Genomic DNA, 17,564 nt, shown 5'->3' with positions numbered 1-17,564 from the left:
GATTAAAAAAACAAAAAATGATAAGTGCTGGAGGGGGTGTGGTGAAAAGGGAACTCTCTTACACTGCTGGTGGGATTGTAAATTGGTCCAACCACCGTGGAGAACAATTTGGAGATTCCTTCAAAATCTACAAATAGAACTACCATATGATCCAGCAATCCCACTCCTTGGTATCTACCCGAAGGACAGAAGAATATTTAATAGAAAAAGTGCTTGCACATCGATGTTTATTGTGGCACTTTTCATGATTGCTAAGTCATGGAAACAACCTAAATGCCCTCGAACTGATGAATGGTTAGAAAAACTGTGGCACATATACTCAATGGAACACTATTCATCCATAAAAAACAACAAAACCCTGGCTTTTGAAAAGAAGTGGATGAATATGGAAGACTTACTGCTGAGAGAAGCAAGCCATGCTATGAAGGAGAGGCATTGTATGTCCCCACTTAATATATACTGAGTGTCTGCACTCTAAATGTATGTGTGTGTGTGTATATATATGTGTGTGTGTATATATATATATATTTGAAACCAGACTGCTTCTGTTGTTATAGTTATAAAATTGCACAAAATTATGACATATTTTGAACATTATCTTTAAAATTCAGTATTTTGAAATTTTGAAAGTTGTTTGTAAACTGTCAAGAATTATGGAGTATGAGCTAAAATTCTTTGCTATGTAAAGTAAATGTTTGTGGAAAAATGTAAAATAAAAACAAGTTGTAATGGAAAAAAAGAAAAAAGAAAAATTGCCCTGACATTATTCTACAGAGTACACGCAGCCTAGATTAATTTTCCACCAGCTTCCTTGATGGATTCAAGAACTACGTTTCAAACAATTTAGATAGAAGCAAAGATGATGTGCTCTGCAATCTGTGCCTGGCTTTATGCTACATTATACACAATTCAGTCACAAATCACTCCAGTTTTATTCATTTATATTACATTATTTTCTGAAAATCTGGTGCCTAACTAAATAATTGAAAACAGTAATGGAAGCCAACATACTGGGGTAATTTACAAAGTCATATACAATCCCACTATCTGCAATTATATGCTACTTTTCTGAAGATGTTACTAAAATGAATTGACTTGCTATTTTGGGATATCTAAGCAATCTATATTTCTCATCAAATTTCTCAAAAAACTAGTCTAGTTTTCAGGGTATTTAAATGACTACTTTATACTTACCAACAGAGACAAAATGGATTTTATGCACTGATATGGTTGGTTATCTGAAATCCCCAAGCCGATAGGCTGACTGCTATTTACTTTAAATGTTTTACAGCAAAAATACTTATCTTCTCAAACACAATTAAATTAGGTTCCCCTGTTATATTAATAAAACTACACCATAGTGCAATGTTGCATAGAGCCCCTTAAGTCAGGAGAACACACATTTTTTAAAGAACTTTTTTGGTTTCTGTTTTTGCCTCTGGCCATTTGCTCATAAAGAAAACTGTACTCCTATACACAGCACATTACACTTGCACTGCATGTCAAAAATGTGCTTCAATATGAAATGCCATTCTTCAAGACGTAGACACAAAGTAGAATGTCCAAATCAGTTTCTCAGTAGCCAGCCCCACAGAGTACGTAACTCTTTCTGCAAGCAAGGGTTTGTCAAGCAGAGAATTTCCAGGATGAAAACAATAGCAAACCCTGCTCCAAAAAATAAATAAATAAAAATTCTTTATTTTATTTAGAACTATTTTATTTATTTATTTATTTTAATTTGAGCAAAGAGGGACAGAGTGAGAGAGAGAGCGGGAACATGAGAAAGCAAGCTGCCAGGCCCGGGACTTGAACCATGGTTGGCCATGTGGGAATCCAGCATCCTTAAATCACCATGCCACCTGCTGACCCCCATTTATTCATTTATTTTTAATTTGACCAGAGAGGGACAGAGTGAGAGAGATAGAGATGGATGGAAAGTGAGAAAGCAAGCCTCCATGTCCAGGACTTGAACCACAGTCGGCCATGTGGGAGTCCAGTGCCCTTAACCACCACGCCACCTGCCAGCCCCTCAAAATTCTTTATCATCTATTGGCATCTTTATTCCAATACATCACTGCTGCAGTCTGACAACTATCCAATCTCCTTCATTTCAATATCCCCAGCCTAGGAAAGGTTCTCAATAAGTGCTTGTTAACTGATGCTCTATGTAATAATCTCAACATATTTAAGTCTCTCCTACTCACTTAATAAGCTATTTTTGTTTAAAGGTCTGTCTTTCCCATTTGATAATCAATTTCTTAGAGACAGAGACCCTTCCCCTTGTTCTATGGCACATTGTCCAGCAAAGTGGGTACTCAATAAATGAGTGCGAATGCAAGCTGGGTGACTGAACATGTAAACACACTACAATCAGGTTCCTGGAGAGGACACTTAGTAAGAACATACCTTGAATCTGTAATTGTTTTTTCTGAATTATTTAAAATGTTCATGTGTATGACTCATTTTCACAGAAGTTTGGCAATACATACTGACAACCTCATTAACTCCACATAACAGATAAGAAAATAGCATAAGAATACACATTATCCTTCTTCACAGATAACCTAATCAATGTAGAAAAAAAGTTTAACAAACGATACCTCAGTCTTCCCACATTCATCAGGAGGATCCTGGTGTATGGTCATTTGATACTTGACATATAAAGAAAAGGACTGGCTGAAGGACGACTTGAATTCTGGGTCCTCAAAGGAGACAGGTACTAACCTCACCTTCAGAGCAAGGAAAATACAAGCAAATGCTATTGAAACATCTCTACCTGATGACATGCTTCTGAAGGTGAGGCTAGAGTAAGATCTCCGCAAATCCGTTTCCAAAGCTCAGCACTGGAATTTGTTATGAAAAGAATAAACTCTGCAACAAGTGGTCTGGCACAGAGCCACCATTTGTACTAATACTCATGAAAATCTTAAACTCCTACAGGCAGGACTAGTTTTTTGTGTTTTATTTTGTTTTCTCCTCTACCTTACGGCTATCAACAAACAGTAAAGTCACTATGGCTGCTAACTGTGGTCAAGGCCACTTCTTTTGCCATTATTGTTGTTAACCTTTATCCCTTCCAGATTTTTCTTCAGTCACTTGGTTTACAAAATGACAAGCACATAACTACTTCTATTAAAACATTTTACTATCTTACTTATCTAGTCCTACTCAACTGCACATGGGTAGTAAAGTAACAAAAATTGAGCTGGTATGAACTCCTCCTGTATATAGTTTTTAAAATACGGATAAAGCACATTAACCATGCTGGGTGAAGTAAACCTACTACAAAATAATAAAGTTACATTTTCTTCTCAGATTTTTAACTTGGAGCTCTAAGGATTACTAAGTTTTAGAAAATGCATCCAAACATACTGACTTTAAATAAAGATAATTTTACATGTTACTTTCCACTTTGGAATTATATGTGACTGGCACTTAATATGGTATTAAGTAGAATTTGCACTTTCAGAATGTCCATTAATTCACGATCCTATCTTCTTATAGATATGTTTCAAGTTGAATATAAATAAAATGTACCACAAGTAAACCAAGATTTCATACAATAATATAAAAGGGAGCGGAAAGTTTTTTCCACAGAAAAATTACACTTGGCCTGCTGACCTGGCTCACAGTTGGTTTATCAGGTGGGTCCTTGTGAATAACCATCTGGTAACGTTTATAGACCTGGTAAGAGTCCTGAAATGTGGCTTTGAACTGAGAACTTGGTGGAGATGATCTCACCACCCTCACCTTCAGAAGGAGTTAAAAAATAATGTTCATTAATTAATTTATTTATTCATTTCCCAGAATATGCATTAGCAGTAACTCCCTCCCAAAAGAACAAGTTCCAACCCAAATATTAAAACATATAATATTAATATTTTAAAATTAAAAACCAACCTGTTAGTAAATAAAGAAAAAAGTTATTTCTGCAATGCACAGACTAATTAAGAAAGCAGAGGAAGATCACTTCTAAATTCTAAGCCTCGGCTCTAATGACTGAATTATGTAAAGCTTCCTCCATTATAAACTGGCGGAGTACTTCTAGCACTTATGACACAAACACAAATAAATACTCTTTTACTTCAGTTGTATATAACTCACTGTCATTAAGTTAGCTAGACACTAAAAATGTGAAATATATCTTTTGGACACTCTCATTCGCCATTGCTAACTCTAAACCTGTAACTTTGTTTTACAAAGACAACCCTCACAAGGTGTTCCTATTTCATAGCATAGCTGAGAATGAAGACTCTGAAGTCAAATTTCCTTTGCTCAAATCTTATGTTACCATCTTGGTCAAGTAAATTAACCTCTCTGTGCCTTCGTTTCCTCTTATGTAAACAAGGATGAGTTAAAAAGCAGTAATTGCACAGTAATGACTAACATTTATTTTAACATTATTCATCAACCAGTTGAAATGTGTTAACAAATATAATAATAAAACAGAAGATAAAATGCAAAAACACAAGGGCATAACTGGAAACTGTGTATGTGCCATGAGAAATAATTCTTAAAGAAAGAGTGACACCCTGTGGATAACAAATCTCTGTACAACCTGCACAGTATTACCACATTACAAAAGCAAAAGAAAATGACTACTGTAGAATTGTTATGTGACATGTGTCTGGTTTTCTAAATATGTTACTATTTATATCAAGAGACAAAAGACTCTTCAAAAAATATTTTAAGTAGTTTTGTTCAACTCTTTTACAATTTTGGAAGGAAAAAAGGCAATACCAAAATCAGAAAAGCTAATAGTCAAAAGCTGTTAAAATTTATGTGATAAAGTTATTGTCCTAAGGTTTAGAATGTATCAAAGTTATTTTTTAGTAGCAGCTTTATAGTAAGTCAAATACTTAGATGATATAAAGCTATAAATTCAAAGGCTGTTACTAATCAGGTATTAGTAACAAGAAAACCATTATGCCTAATATCTTAGAAATTTTATATATATAAAACTGAGAAATCTGTACTTGAGCTAGAAATGTATTGGGTCATTGGAAAAGTCATGATGCATTTCCCTATGTTTTTCTATGCAAAAACGTGTCATGACTTTTCCAATGAGCCAATAAATCAATTTGGAAGAAAAAAGAACTTAACTCTAAAAGTATTTATATTGTGCTTAAACCAGGAGAACTTAAAGAGAAAGGATTTTAGTAGCACAATGGGGTGTCACTTAGTTCATTCCTAACTGCTGCCTTGCAACAAATGTTGCCTTTGTCAAGATCATAAAATTATAATGGATAAAACAGAGATTTGCCTCGTGCGTGATCGATTCTCTTTTAGTACCTACACCAAAACTTCCAAAAATGAAATTTTAAAGAGTATTTCTCTTTTCTTCTTTAACTGCTAAATTTTAATCAAGTGAAATGAAAAGCCAGAGCACCTTGCACTACAACACACCTAAAACTGGTCTCGTTTTCACAAGCAGCTATCTAGAAGTATTTTCAAACACATTAAAAAATAAATAAATAAATAAATAAATAAAGATTCCTCTCAAATAACAATTAATTCAGTGAATGCAAAGACTACTGCAACCCAATTCTCTTTAACTTTCATTAAATAGCAATAAATCAACTGATTAATATAACCTCAAACAAAAACAAAGAACCCAACAAAAAATATAAAATAAAACAAAACCCCTCCAAAGTACCTCTAACTTGTGTGATGCATTCTCTGGTAAAGATTCAAAAATTAAATCTTCAAGTGATTTGGGCTGGTTGGATTTAGCCTTTGCTGGAAACAAAGATGGTGGCTGACCTTGTGCCTGGAAACCCTCAAGTTCTCCAGCTGGGTTTTGCTGCATGAGTTTTAATCTTTTCCTTTCTTTTCGGATTTCCTTCGCTTTTCGACATGGAGGTTTACTCAAATCAGCCCCTTTGCCTAAGAAGAATTTCAAAATATTAGATCAATCACATTTGTCTCTAGAAACGTATTTTTCAAAAGTCTCAAAGGCTCCACAGAGTTAAGTCCAAGGAATTCCAACAGTTAGGTTAGCTTTTTTTTAAAGGATTATTTTGTTTTAACTTTATTATTATTATTTTCCAATTTGATCAGAGAGAGAGAAAGAGAGAGCGAGAGAGAGAAAGAGAGAATGAGAAAATAAGAAAGGAAGCCACCAGGTCCAGGACTTGAACCATGATGGCCATGTGGCCTTTAATGATCACGCCACCTGCCGACCCAGTTAGGTTAGCTTTAGAGGTAAATGAAGATCCTAATAGAGACCCCTAATTTATCTTAAAATTCTACCTCAGAAAGCAGGTATGGCCAAAGGCCAAAGAATATAAATAGTCACATATAAATAGAAACTTTTTAAAGCAGTTATCATTGTTGAAAATCTTTTTCTTTTAAATATTCTATTTCTCTGCCTTTGTAATTAGAAAGAACACAATCAAGTATCTTCTGCTTCAGAAGGACACTGCCATCTAGCTCCAGTAAACATTTCTGAAAAGCATTTCATCTACATCATCAGTGAAATTACTGATGATATAAATATTTAAAAACCAAGTACAATGAATACTGATTCCCAAAATAATTCTGGTAGGTTTCTATAATGAAAAAAATCGTTGCTTAGTTGAAGGTATTTGTGTCTCTCTCCAAATAATGAAGGTGAGTCTCACTGTTTCACTTTTAGTTAATTAGTTTTGTTCTAATTAAAAGACCAAATATCAGGACCAGCAGTTGGCATTAACAGCTATGTCACTGGACTCCCATGTAGTTGACCGCGGTTTGAGTCCTGGACCCAGTGGCTTAAACTCACGCTGGGCAAGTGTGCATGCATGCCTAAGATCCCAAGAGGAGAAGGGATTGCAGTGGGGCCATCCCCCCGGGGGTTGATTTCTCACTTTCTATCTCTCTGTCTCTGTCTTTCTAGTGAGCGCACACGCCCTACAGCAAAAGCCTCTCAAAAAAAAAAAAGTTTTTACTGTTTCAGTAGTCATACTGCTGGAGGCAAGGTTATTGTTACTCTAAAATCATTGCATAATGTGGAATCAGGTAATTGTGATATTCTATAATAGCATAATTCTACCATATCCAATGACCTTAAGAACCAGGTTTCTCAGTATGGAAGAAAAAGATACAAATGTAAAACAAACAAAAAGGTAAAAATGCTACAGTCCTGAACTGAAATGGTATCAATATGAACTCATGATTTCTTCAGTCTGTTCCTGGAAAAGCCCTACAGAACAATAACCAAGCCCATAGCCCCTCTAGTGTAGTTGATGTCCAAAATATCATTTCCCTAAAGGGCTCCTTGAAGGTGATCTAGAGACATCATGTCTTACCAGGTAGCAAGAAGGCTGTCAAAGACTGCTAGGATTGTGTCAAAAGGACCTCAGGTGCCAAACTGAAGGAACTCGCACAGGTACAACAGATTTCAACCTGAGCGAATATGTAGACATCCATAAGATCACAATTACACTGAATAAAACTTAACTGGCCACTGATAGATATCATTTTCAAAAATGATAAATAAAAAGGAAAAAAATCAAGAACTTATCCTGTCTCTGCTATAGCGTTAATGGAAAACAAACAGATGAGACGAAGTTTCTCTTTACTCCAGTATTCCAGCCAATAAATGAAGACTGAAAGATGAAGTAATAAAAAGATGGGTTTAGACATTAAGCATCCAGGACTTTTAGCGCTAACAAAAAGAGGCACCTAGACGTTATATCTCCTAAAAGAGCACCCAACCACTCATGAAGTAACCTTGCCTGTCCTCTACTAAATAATTAAAACTTGATTCTGATTAAGATTTGTCCCACTTCAGAAACCAAGAACATTTAGCCCTGAATCTAATCATGGCTCTAGATTCAAGGATCAATTTATAGGAGAGCAGAAGAACAAGTCAAATTATATTGCAAATAGAACTGGTCAGAAAAAGAGAGTGAAATGAGGAACTCACTTTCCTCAACAACTTAACTGCAAGTAAAACAAGAGGAATAATAGACAGAGAACAGAGATCAAAAGACATTTTTAAAATGTACCAACCAATACACAGACATTATCTAGATCCTCACACAAACATTGAAAAATTATAATTTGAACACTGAATAGTCAATGGCAGTAAAATGCTTTATGTTTAAAATGCTATTATGAATATATTTTTTAAAAGTATTTTCTGAAATATAAAATGGCATATTGTCTGGAATTTGCCTCAGAGTAATATTGAAAGGGGGAAATAAAATACGGGAATAGATGAAACGAGAGTGGCTATCAGAAATCAGTAATTCTTTTAAGTGAAAGCAGAGTCCAGGAAAGTTTATTCTACTATTCAATCTACTCTTGATTATGTTTGAAATTCTCCATAATAAAAATTCTTTAAATTTGACAACCTATAAATTTTATAATAAAAAAAAGTTGTCACCTAAAAGAGTACAAATTAAAAATTATCTAAATCATTCAAACTATTCCTATTCATTAGGAAGAAATTAAAGCCCAACATCAATTTAAATACCCTTACATAAAAAACTATTCAATATGAGTGCAAATGAAATTCCTACCAATGTGTTCTAACGTATATAACATAATCTAAACAAGCAAAACTAAAATTATACTAAAAATCTCTCCCTTTGATCATTTTGCATAAACATAAGAACTAATTCAAGAAATGAAGCATAATAACCATCCAACTTCACATTTTATAAAATAATTTTGAGTCACACACACTCTCACACACACAAAACAAATTAATGTTGGGTACATTCTTTAAGCCTAATTCTGAGTGATAATAGAGGAAAAAAAAAAACTTACTTCATTAAAAGTGTAAACACCAAAATCTGGATATTTTAAACCAAAATTTACTAAAACTACATAAAGAAATTTAACAAAAATTTCTTTATGAAGAATTGTACAATGTCCATATTTTAGACCTAATACTTTATATTGTATGTTGTCTTCACACCAAAAATAAAAATAATTTTCCTTCCTTCTTTTTTTTTTAATTGCCAGAGGGTACATGCACTTGCCGGAGAGACAGAGAATCCCCTACTGGGACATAGTCATGCCACGGTCCTTTTTCCTCCATTTCTTCATCCCAGAAGGATTTGGGCCATGAACACACAAACACACACACACATTCTTGGCATTTTTCATGCCTCCAGGGCAGGGATTTAAACCACAGTGGGGCATGTGGGCTCCGGCTCCTACGCGCAAGGTCTCACCACTGTGCAACAGGGCCAGTCCACCAAATCTTTTCACTGACAAAAAATTTGATTCTCAAACCTATGAGGCACTCAAGTATTGAGAAGAAAATGAGCTCTTTTAAAATGTCTCTATCTGGAGCCCGGCCTCTATGGTATAGTTAGTGGGAAACCAAAATATAAAGTTGGGACCCACATGCCAACCGAGATACTAGTCCCCAGCCTGGCTGGTGAAAGACAAATCAGAACCTATGCATGCCTGGGATCTGGAGGGCTGGAATAAGGGGGACCGCAGCATGACTAACCCTGTGGAAGATGCTTCTATTTCCTTCTCTGTCATATACGTATATGCATTCTACCCTGCATTTTTAAAAATGTCTCTATTTTGGGATAATAGAGTTATTATTTCAGGCTTTTTAAATATAGTAGTTTTAAGAAGACATGATTTGTCCACCGACATCCAGGTTGTATAAAACAGGACTCTACTTTAAATATTTCTTGAGTCATTTATCTTTTTGGGTAGTGGTAAGGCCCTGAGATTACAATAACCCAAGTAAAACAAAAAGCATTTAATAGGAGTTGATGTCAAACTTTCACTACCTGGCTTAGGAACTGTATGAACTTTAACTGAACGTGATGGCTCGCCAGAGCCCAACTTCTCTTCTATATCTTGTGACTGAATCAATTCATTAGATTCTTCTTTCTTTGAACTTTTCCCTTTCTTCTCTTCACTCTCTAAGCTCTCTCTGAGGTCATCACTCAGTGTTTTCAGATCACAGTGTATATCCAATTTATTTATTAGTGCAAAGTCACCCGCAACAGCATCCTCCATTGTGGAATCCATGGGCTCATCTACAACATAGAAAACACAGAAGTCCATTAGCCAGGTCATTTGACACAGTTAAGACAAACACTGGAATACAATGCTCCACAGTCCATTGTGGTGGGGACGAATATGTATCTGCCAACTTCATTCTCTTGTCTACAGCACTCTACTTAAGACTGTGGCACCTAGCAGATGAATGCATAGCCATTTCCTATGGAAGTTGTAACCAGCTCCTACCAGTGGAATATAACACAACTGATGTCCAATTTTGCCTCACTTGTTTTAAAGGAAATCTATGAGCCTGGACTACTGCCCTTTCCCTCTCTTCAGAGCGACCCTGAAATATCACGTTGACGTGTCCCAGAATGGCTGAGAAGAACAGAGCAGCAGGCTAACTTAGAACACCTACACTGAACTGTTATACGAGAAAAGCAACAGATGGCTACCACTTTTCTGTCATTTCATTTGATGTCTCTTTATCACAGCTGTTTAGCCTTTTACCCAAATGAGTAAAGTTCCAGACACAAATAACTCAAAGGCAAATAAAAAAAAAAAAGTGCAATAGCTATGTAAAAGGATATAATAACCGTTGGCCCAGTGTCAGTGGCACAAGTGGTACTGTACTGATTTGCAGAGCTGGAGGCCACACAGCCAACCAAGGTTCAGACCCTGCATTAACCTGATAACACAGCAGAGGTACAGGCATGTCCTCAAGGTCTCCTGACAAGCTGGAGGACTGGGGCAGGGGCACAGCAGTGTGATCAGATCCAGTCAGGGGTAACCTGTCTCTGTCTCATGCATATCCACACATGGTCTCTCATATGAGCTCTCTCATAAAAGAAAAAAGCTTAAAGGTAAAAAAGAAAAGCAACCATCAACTTACAAATGAATAGCATCCTCAAAGTTCCTTTGCAATATTAATTTTTGAAACTCAGAAAATGATTCCCAACTATCAAAATAAATTTGAAGATTGTGTACTGACTATATGAATCAAAGCTGCACTAAAGTTCTGTTTCTAATGCTCCAGTTGCCCTTGAACCTTTAAAAACGAAGCCTCCTGGCCTCTGCTACCCCTAACCTGCCATGACTGCTCAAAGTTGTCCTGAATCCTAATCCAGCACGAGCAGTCTGTTAGGGTAAAAAACTTAATTATCTTGCTGGTCATTGCATCACCAGTGCTTATAACAGGGTCTGGGATATTATATTCATTTGAAATATACTTTCAGAATGAGTTAATGAACTAAGACTTAGGATTAGACAACTCCTACTGCAGTAAGGCAAAATTCTCTAACCGTTCAACTCTAAGAATAGGTGGCAGGGCCAGGAGGTGGCAGATGGTTAAGGTGCTAGACTCATACATGACTGACCGTGGTTCAAGGTCTAGACCTGACGGCGTGGTTTCTCGCTCTCACTCTCTCTGTCTCTGTCCCTCTCTAGTCAAATTGAAGAATAGTAATAATAAATAAAATTAAAATAATAATTCTTCAAAGAGAAAAAAGAATAGGTGGCATTCTAAATTCTTTTGCTCATGTGGTAAGGCACTGACTACATGAAAACTTAAAAAAAAAAAGTAAAAAACAATAGGAAAAAAATCTGAAAAAGCAATTTATCTGTAACCAATTTATCTATAACCAAAGTTAATTAAAGGCTATTAATCATCTTGCAGGAGTCGTTCGCAATTCAAAATGTATCAGACAAATAAGAAACAGAACTTCAGACAATATAACTGACTAAATCAAAACCTTATTCAAACACAGAAAACATGAAGCAATGTCTATACAAGATGATCCAGAAGTATCACATCATATCGAATAGCAAGGAGGCTGTCAAAGACTACTAAGATTGCTTTAAGAGGACTCTGACGCCAATTTAAACAAGACTCACAAGAGTGACAGGTTGCAACACAAGCAATTACTTTCAACTCAGCATTAAAAGTAATTGTGCAATCTTGTATAAGCTGCATTTAACCATCTGCTTCTCTAGAGTTTACTGTCACTATCTATTTCCTTCATAAGGATATTAGGATGAAGCAAGACAAGTTGAAAACTAACATTTCAATAAACTCTAAGAAATCAAAACTTTTTCAATTTCTTTGTTCTTTGTTTTGTTTTTGTTTTTGCCATACAGCACATGCACTCGCCAGAGACAGAGAGAGAGAGAGACAAAGAGGGAAAGTGAAAAATCACTTCCCAGGAGAGATGGTCTTACTGCACTTAAGTCCTTCTTCATACTCCTCCTAGGATTTTGGGCATGCACACACACGTGTCCAGCATGATTTTCAAGCCACCAGGTTTGAGGTTCAAATCACAGCCACCATGTGAGAGTCCAGTACCTTGACCATGCCACCTGCTGGCCCTGAAAATCACATCTTTAAAATGATCCTCAATTTTCTTTCTAAGCTACACTCTCCTGGAATGTGTTCCTATATCTCTGATTTGGGGAAAAGGGGTAATAGTAATAGCAGTGGCAACAGCAATCGTGGTCGTTATAGTAATAAGGGACTATAGTATTTTCCACACCTAACTTAAGATAAGTGAAAGTGGGAACCTTGGAAAGGCACATCCATTTAAAGTAAATCATTTTTTGATACCCACAACCCCCCAAACTCATCTGACCCTCACAATTTCCTTTGGAAATCTCTCCTTTGGCCAGAAACTTCAACATTTTTTTCAGAACCTTCTTATGAGATTTTGATGGCTGAAACTGTAAAGGTCGGCACCTAGAAAAGCAAAATAAACACTTAAAAAGTGAACGCAAACTTTAACAAATAAAATTAGCTCTGAATACAACAAATCTCATGCCTAGGATTTCTGGTTCGGGACTAATATTCTCCAAAATGAGTTTTATGAAATTATTTGACACTTTAAATTATGAGCATATATAATTCTGCTGCACCACTGCCCAGTCTCTAAATTACAAACATCTATAATTGCGATGAAAATAAAAACCAATGGGCCAGCTGGCGGTGTGGTGGTTTAGGTAGTTGGATCCCACATGGCTGACTCTACAACTCACATCCTGCACCCAGAGGCTTGAAGACACACCAGGCACATGTGAGCACATGCCAAAATCCCAAGAGGAGGATGGAGAAGGGACTGTGGTATGGCCATCACCCCTGGATGGTACTTTCTCATCCTCCCAACTCTTATCCTCTGGCAAGTGCACACACCCTACAATAAACATTTTAATTAAATAATAAAACAACAACAAAAAATTCATAACCAGAGAAGTTCATCCTCACTGATACTCACATATTTGGCAGCCTCAAACTGCCTAACAAGAATTTAAGCTATAGGCTATAATCTCCTTTACTTTGTACAAGTCCTTATTGTAACTACCACAGTATATAAACTAAAATAACCAGAAGTAGAAACCTGGAAAATGATTCTATAACATCAAGATACATAATGAAATTGTGTAAAGAATAACAATTCAGGAAATGTTTGATTCCATGTTAAATGTAAAAATCATATCTTAAAAATTATTTTGTTTTGTAATGTTAATTGAGACCCTTTTTGTAAAGGCAATCTACCTACAGTAGTGTTTTGTATATAGCAGGCAATCAATATGAGGGAATGTCAAAACATTTGTAGAAAAGGAACTAAAGTAAGAGTTTATTTTGGTTCAAAAAACTGAAATTAATGCAGAGGTTTTTTTCACAATATGCATTTTCTACGAACTCTAAAGGCCTCTCATATACTTTAGATGCTTATTTTTTTTGTAACCAATACTAACAAGCTTTTTCTGATCATAAAAATTCTCAGGGTTCAGGCCAATCAACTTTACACTTGAGAAAAGAATACTGCCCATATCTAATAAATTGCTCTCTGAAGGAAAATTATTTTTGCCTTAGGAGATGTCTTCTCTTCCTAACTACAACATCCATCTTTTTAATCAATTGCCATACAATGTTCAGTTACAAAAGAGAAAGGACTCTTAATCAGGGAACAGTGGGCCTTTAGAAGTCCATGATCATCCTAAAATTAATATGCAAAGGTACATATCTGTGTCTCTTTATCTTTTTTTGGGGGGGAGAGGGCCACAAAAAGGCTAGAGCTTTCATCAAATTCTCAAAATAGTCTACAACCTACAAGCAAGTTGAGGGCCAATAAGAAAGTCAGTTGTAAGGACCAGACAAAAAGGTACTATGATTTTTTTTTCTTTAAAGAATTATTTTATTTAATTTTATTCATCATTATTATTATTTTTTTTTAATTTGGCCAGAGAGAGTCAGAGAGAGGGAAAGTAAGAAAGCAAGCTGCCAAGTCTGGGACTCAAACTGCTGTTGACCACGTGGAAGTCCAGCACCTTAACCACCATACCGCCTGCCAGCCTCATTAACTGTGACTTTTAAATCTAGAGTATATACACACACACATTGAAACTAGTAATAAGTACATATTTCAAAATGTACTTTCCACATTTTCCACCCCTCCCACTCCCCACAAAAAAAGAAAAAAATAAACTTTATAATCAGAAAAAGAAAAAATTCTGTATTACAGCAAAGTGAAGAGATGGGTAGGGGCTGACAGGTGGTACAGTGGTTAAGGATGCTGGACTCCCACATGGCTGACCATGGTTCAAGTCTTGGACCTGGTGGCTTGCTTTCTCACTTTATCTCTCTCTCTCTCTCTCACTCACTCGCTTTGTCCTTCTCTGGTCAAATTAAAAATAAAGTGAAATAAAGTAATTCTTTTAAAAAAGAGAGAGAGAGAGATGGGTAAAAAACCCAAAAGATTATGAAATGTCCAACAAACACCTTATAGGAAAATAGACTTTAGAGGCTGATCCAACAAACGAGTGGTTAATGGACACAGATCCCACATGGTCAACCCAAGTTTGAATCCTTGCTCTCTGGTGACTTGAAAAATTATACCAGGCACATGTGCATGTGTGCCCAAAAATCCCTACAAGACAAAGAAATGGAGGAGAAAGGATTGTAATCATGTCCTACTGAGGAGAGCTTTCTTCCTCTTTCTCTCTCCAGTGATTGTACACACCTACACACTTGGTAATTTTTTTAAAAGAAAAGAAAAAACAGGGACCAGGAGATGTCATAATGGTTACATCACGAGACTCCCACATGGCTGACCACAGTTTGAGTCCCAGACCCAGTGGCTTAAAACTCATGCCAGGTGCATGTGTGTGCGTACCCAAAATCCCGAGAGGATAATGGAGCAGAAGGAATTATAGTGTGGCCATCACCCCGGGGTGTGATTTCTCACTTTATGTCTCTCTGTCTCTCCAACCAATACACACACCCTAAGGTAAAAATCTCTCTAAAGAAAACAGACTTTTAGCTTAAGTTTCCCATTTAATGTGGCCAGCAGATGACATGGTGGTTAAAGTGCAGGACTCCTACATAATCAATAGTGGTTTAAGTCCTGAACCCAAGGGCTTGAAAATTATGCCGAAATGTGTATGTGTGGGCCCAAAATCCTAGGACCAGGAGGTAAATGGAGGAAAAGAGACTGCAAGGTGGCCATCCCCTTCAAGTGATTTCTCACTTTCCCTCTCTCTGTCTCTCAGTAGTGAGCACACATGTCCTATGTCAAAAGCCTTAAAAAAAAAAATTTAATTTGAATGTGTACCAATATTTTCCTAATATTTCACAGTATCCATTGATAAGGCTGCTAAACTACGAGGTTGTTGGGGTTTTGTCTGTTTTTCTTTTTAATTTGCTAGAGGGCATGTGTGCTGCCAGAAAGAAACAGAGGCAGAGAGAGAGAAAGAAGGTGAAAAAGCACTCCTATAGGAGATGGCCACATCGCAATCTCTTCTCTGTTTTCTCTTTAGGGATTTTGAGCACACAAGCATATGCCACCAAATAAATCTAGGCCCTGAGTTATGCAGTCAGCGAGATGAGATCCAGCCGCCTTACCCATGCCACCTGCTGGCCCAAGAGGTTATTTTTATGCCATATTTAGATTAGAACTAATAAAACAGTATTATTAAAAGCTATTAATCAGTACATGAATATAGCCTCAATATAAAAAATGGCATAACTCATGCTTTTTCTTACTAAAAAAAAAATCTACCTAGAGTAGAAATTAATATTAAAAAATGTATGAGACTACTAAAAATTATATACAACCTTTGTATTATAGATCATTTTCTATTAACTAAAATTCTTACCTTATTGTGTACTGAGGACAACATGTTTGATTCATGACAGGTTTATACACATATTTTCCGCTTCTAAAATTATAAAAATCGTTTATTAATTTCTTACAACAGTATCACAGGTGCCAAAATAGATTAATACAGGTATACTAAATAAAGAATAAAAAAATAATTCTTACCAATCATGTAAAAATGCACCGGAGTTTAATTATTCCTCATTAGCTAAACAATCTTCCAACTCGGTGTACCAAGGCCTAGACCACATGTACTCCAAGGTTAATCATCTCAGGTACCCACCCGATTGTGTCTGCGATCTTTTCCATACCTTCGACTGTCACTAATCCATAACAGTGCAAGGTTAATGAAAAACAACTGCCCACGCTGCCATGGGACTGATGAATGCTGTTGCCTCTGTCATCCACACTTGGCTATTCCACACATGTCAACACAAAGTGCCCCAAAACTAACCCAATTCTTTCTGTGCATTTGAAATCTCAGGTAATGGCAGAACTATTCATTCGTTTCAAGTTCAAAATCTGGGAGCCATTTTAGATGCCTCTCTAATTGACCTCTGTCCCCTGTCAGCAAGTTTTCCACCTTTAAAACACAGCTTTAATTTGTCTCTTCCTTTTTATTATCATTGCCACCAAGAAACCAGTCCTCATTACCTCACATCTGGGATAGTAAAATAACCTATTCAATTCATCTTCCTGCCAATATGACCATTATCCCCTCAAATACGGGGAGACTTTTAAAAGTTTGTGAAAAATGGAACTAAAGCGTGAGTTTATTTTAGTGCAAAAAATTTCAGAATCCATGCATAGTTTTTACATAACATGCTTATTCTGTGAATTTTTTGAAGATGCTGTCTACCTCTCTGCCTTCTGAAACATCTTTTCCAAAACAAATTTCATCACATTTTTCTCTTACATAAAAATCCTTCAATGTCTCCCTTCTACTTGAAAAAAAGAAAAGTTTCTTATCATGGCAAACAAAGTCCTTCGAAATCTGTTCTGTATCTACCTTTTGAATTTCCTTATTAAGTTTAAGCAAAGGCATGATATTTCAGCTGGTGCCCAAAATCCCATGTCTTTTGGAAAGTATTACATAGAGAATTTAACATTGCTTATATTTACATAAAAAACTTAACTTCATGATTAACTTTGGCCTCATGATTAAAAAAACCAGATCCCTTGGGAACCAACAGTTAGCGTAATGGCTATGTCGCTGGACTCCCACATAGTCGACCGCGGTTCGCGTCCTGAACCCGGTGGCTTAAAACTCACGCTGGGCGCGTGTGCGTGCATGCCCAAGATCCTGAGAGGAGAATGGAGGAGAAGGGATTGCGGCATGACCATCCCCCCTGGGGGGTGATTTCTCGCTTTCTGTCTCTATGTCTCTGTCTGTCTGGCAAGCGCATGCGCCCTATAGTGAAAACCTCTCTCAAAAAAAAAAAAAAAAAAAAAAAA

At 36.4% G+C, this 17,564-nt stretch overlaps 1 protein-coding gene across 4 annotated transcripts in view; it reads right to left on the bottom strand.

Annotated features, from left to right (window-relative positions):
- Nucleotides 1-17,564, bottom strand: part of ATE1 (arginyltransferase 1) — a gene marked incomplete at its 5' end in the record, with an annotated part of 145,529 nt that overhangs the window by 126,272 nt on the left and 1,693 nt on the right. Inside the window, 6 exon segments of one of the 4 annotated variants that reach the window (XM_014586092.1) lie at nt 2,601-2,729; nt 3,622-3,750; nt 5,657-5,886; nt 9,747-9,998; nt 12,588-12,691; nt 16,108-16,170. In XM_014586092.1, coding sequence (XP_014441578.1) covers nt 2,601-2,729; nt 3,622-3,750; nt 5,657-5,886; nt 9,747-9,998; nt 12,588-12,691; nt 16,108-16,170 — 907 coding nt within the window. 4 annotated transcript variants of the gene reach the window in all.

This window comes from Tupaia chinensis, unplaced genomic scaffold (assembly GCF_000334495.1).
Source record: "Tupaia chinensis unplaced genomic scaffold, TupChi_1.0 Scaffold000113_1, whole genome shotgun sequence".
NCBI lineage: Eukaryota > Metazoa > Chordata > Mammalia > Scandentia > Tupaiidae > Tupaia > Tupaia belangeri.
This window is presented reverse-complemented; position numbering and strand designations above follow the sequence as displayed.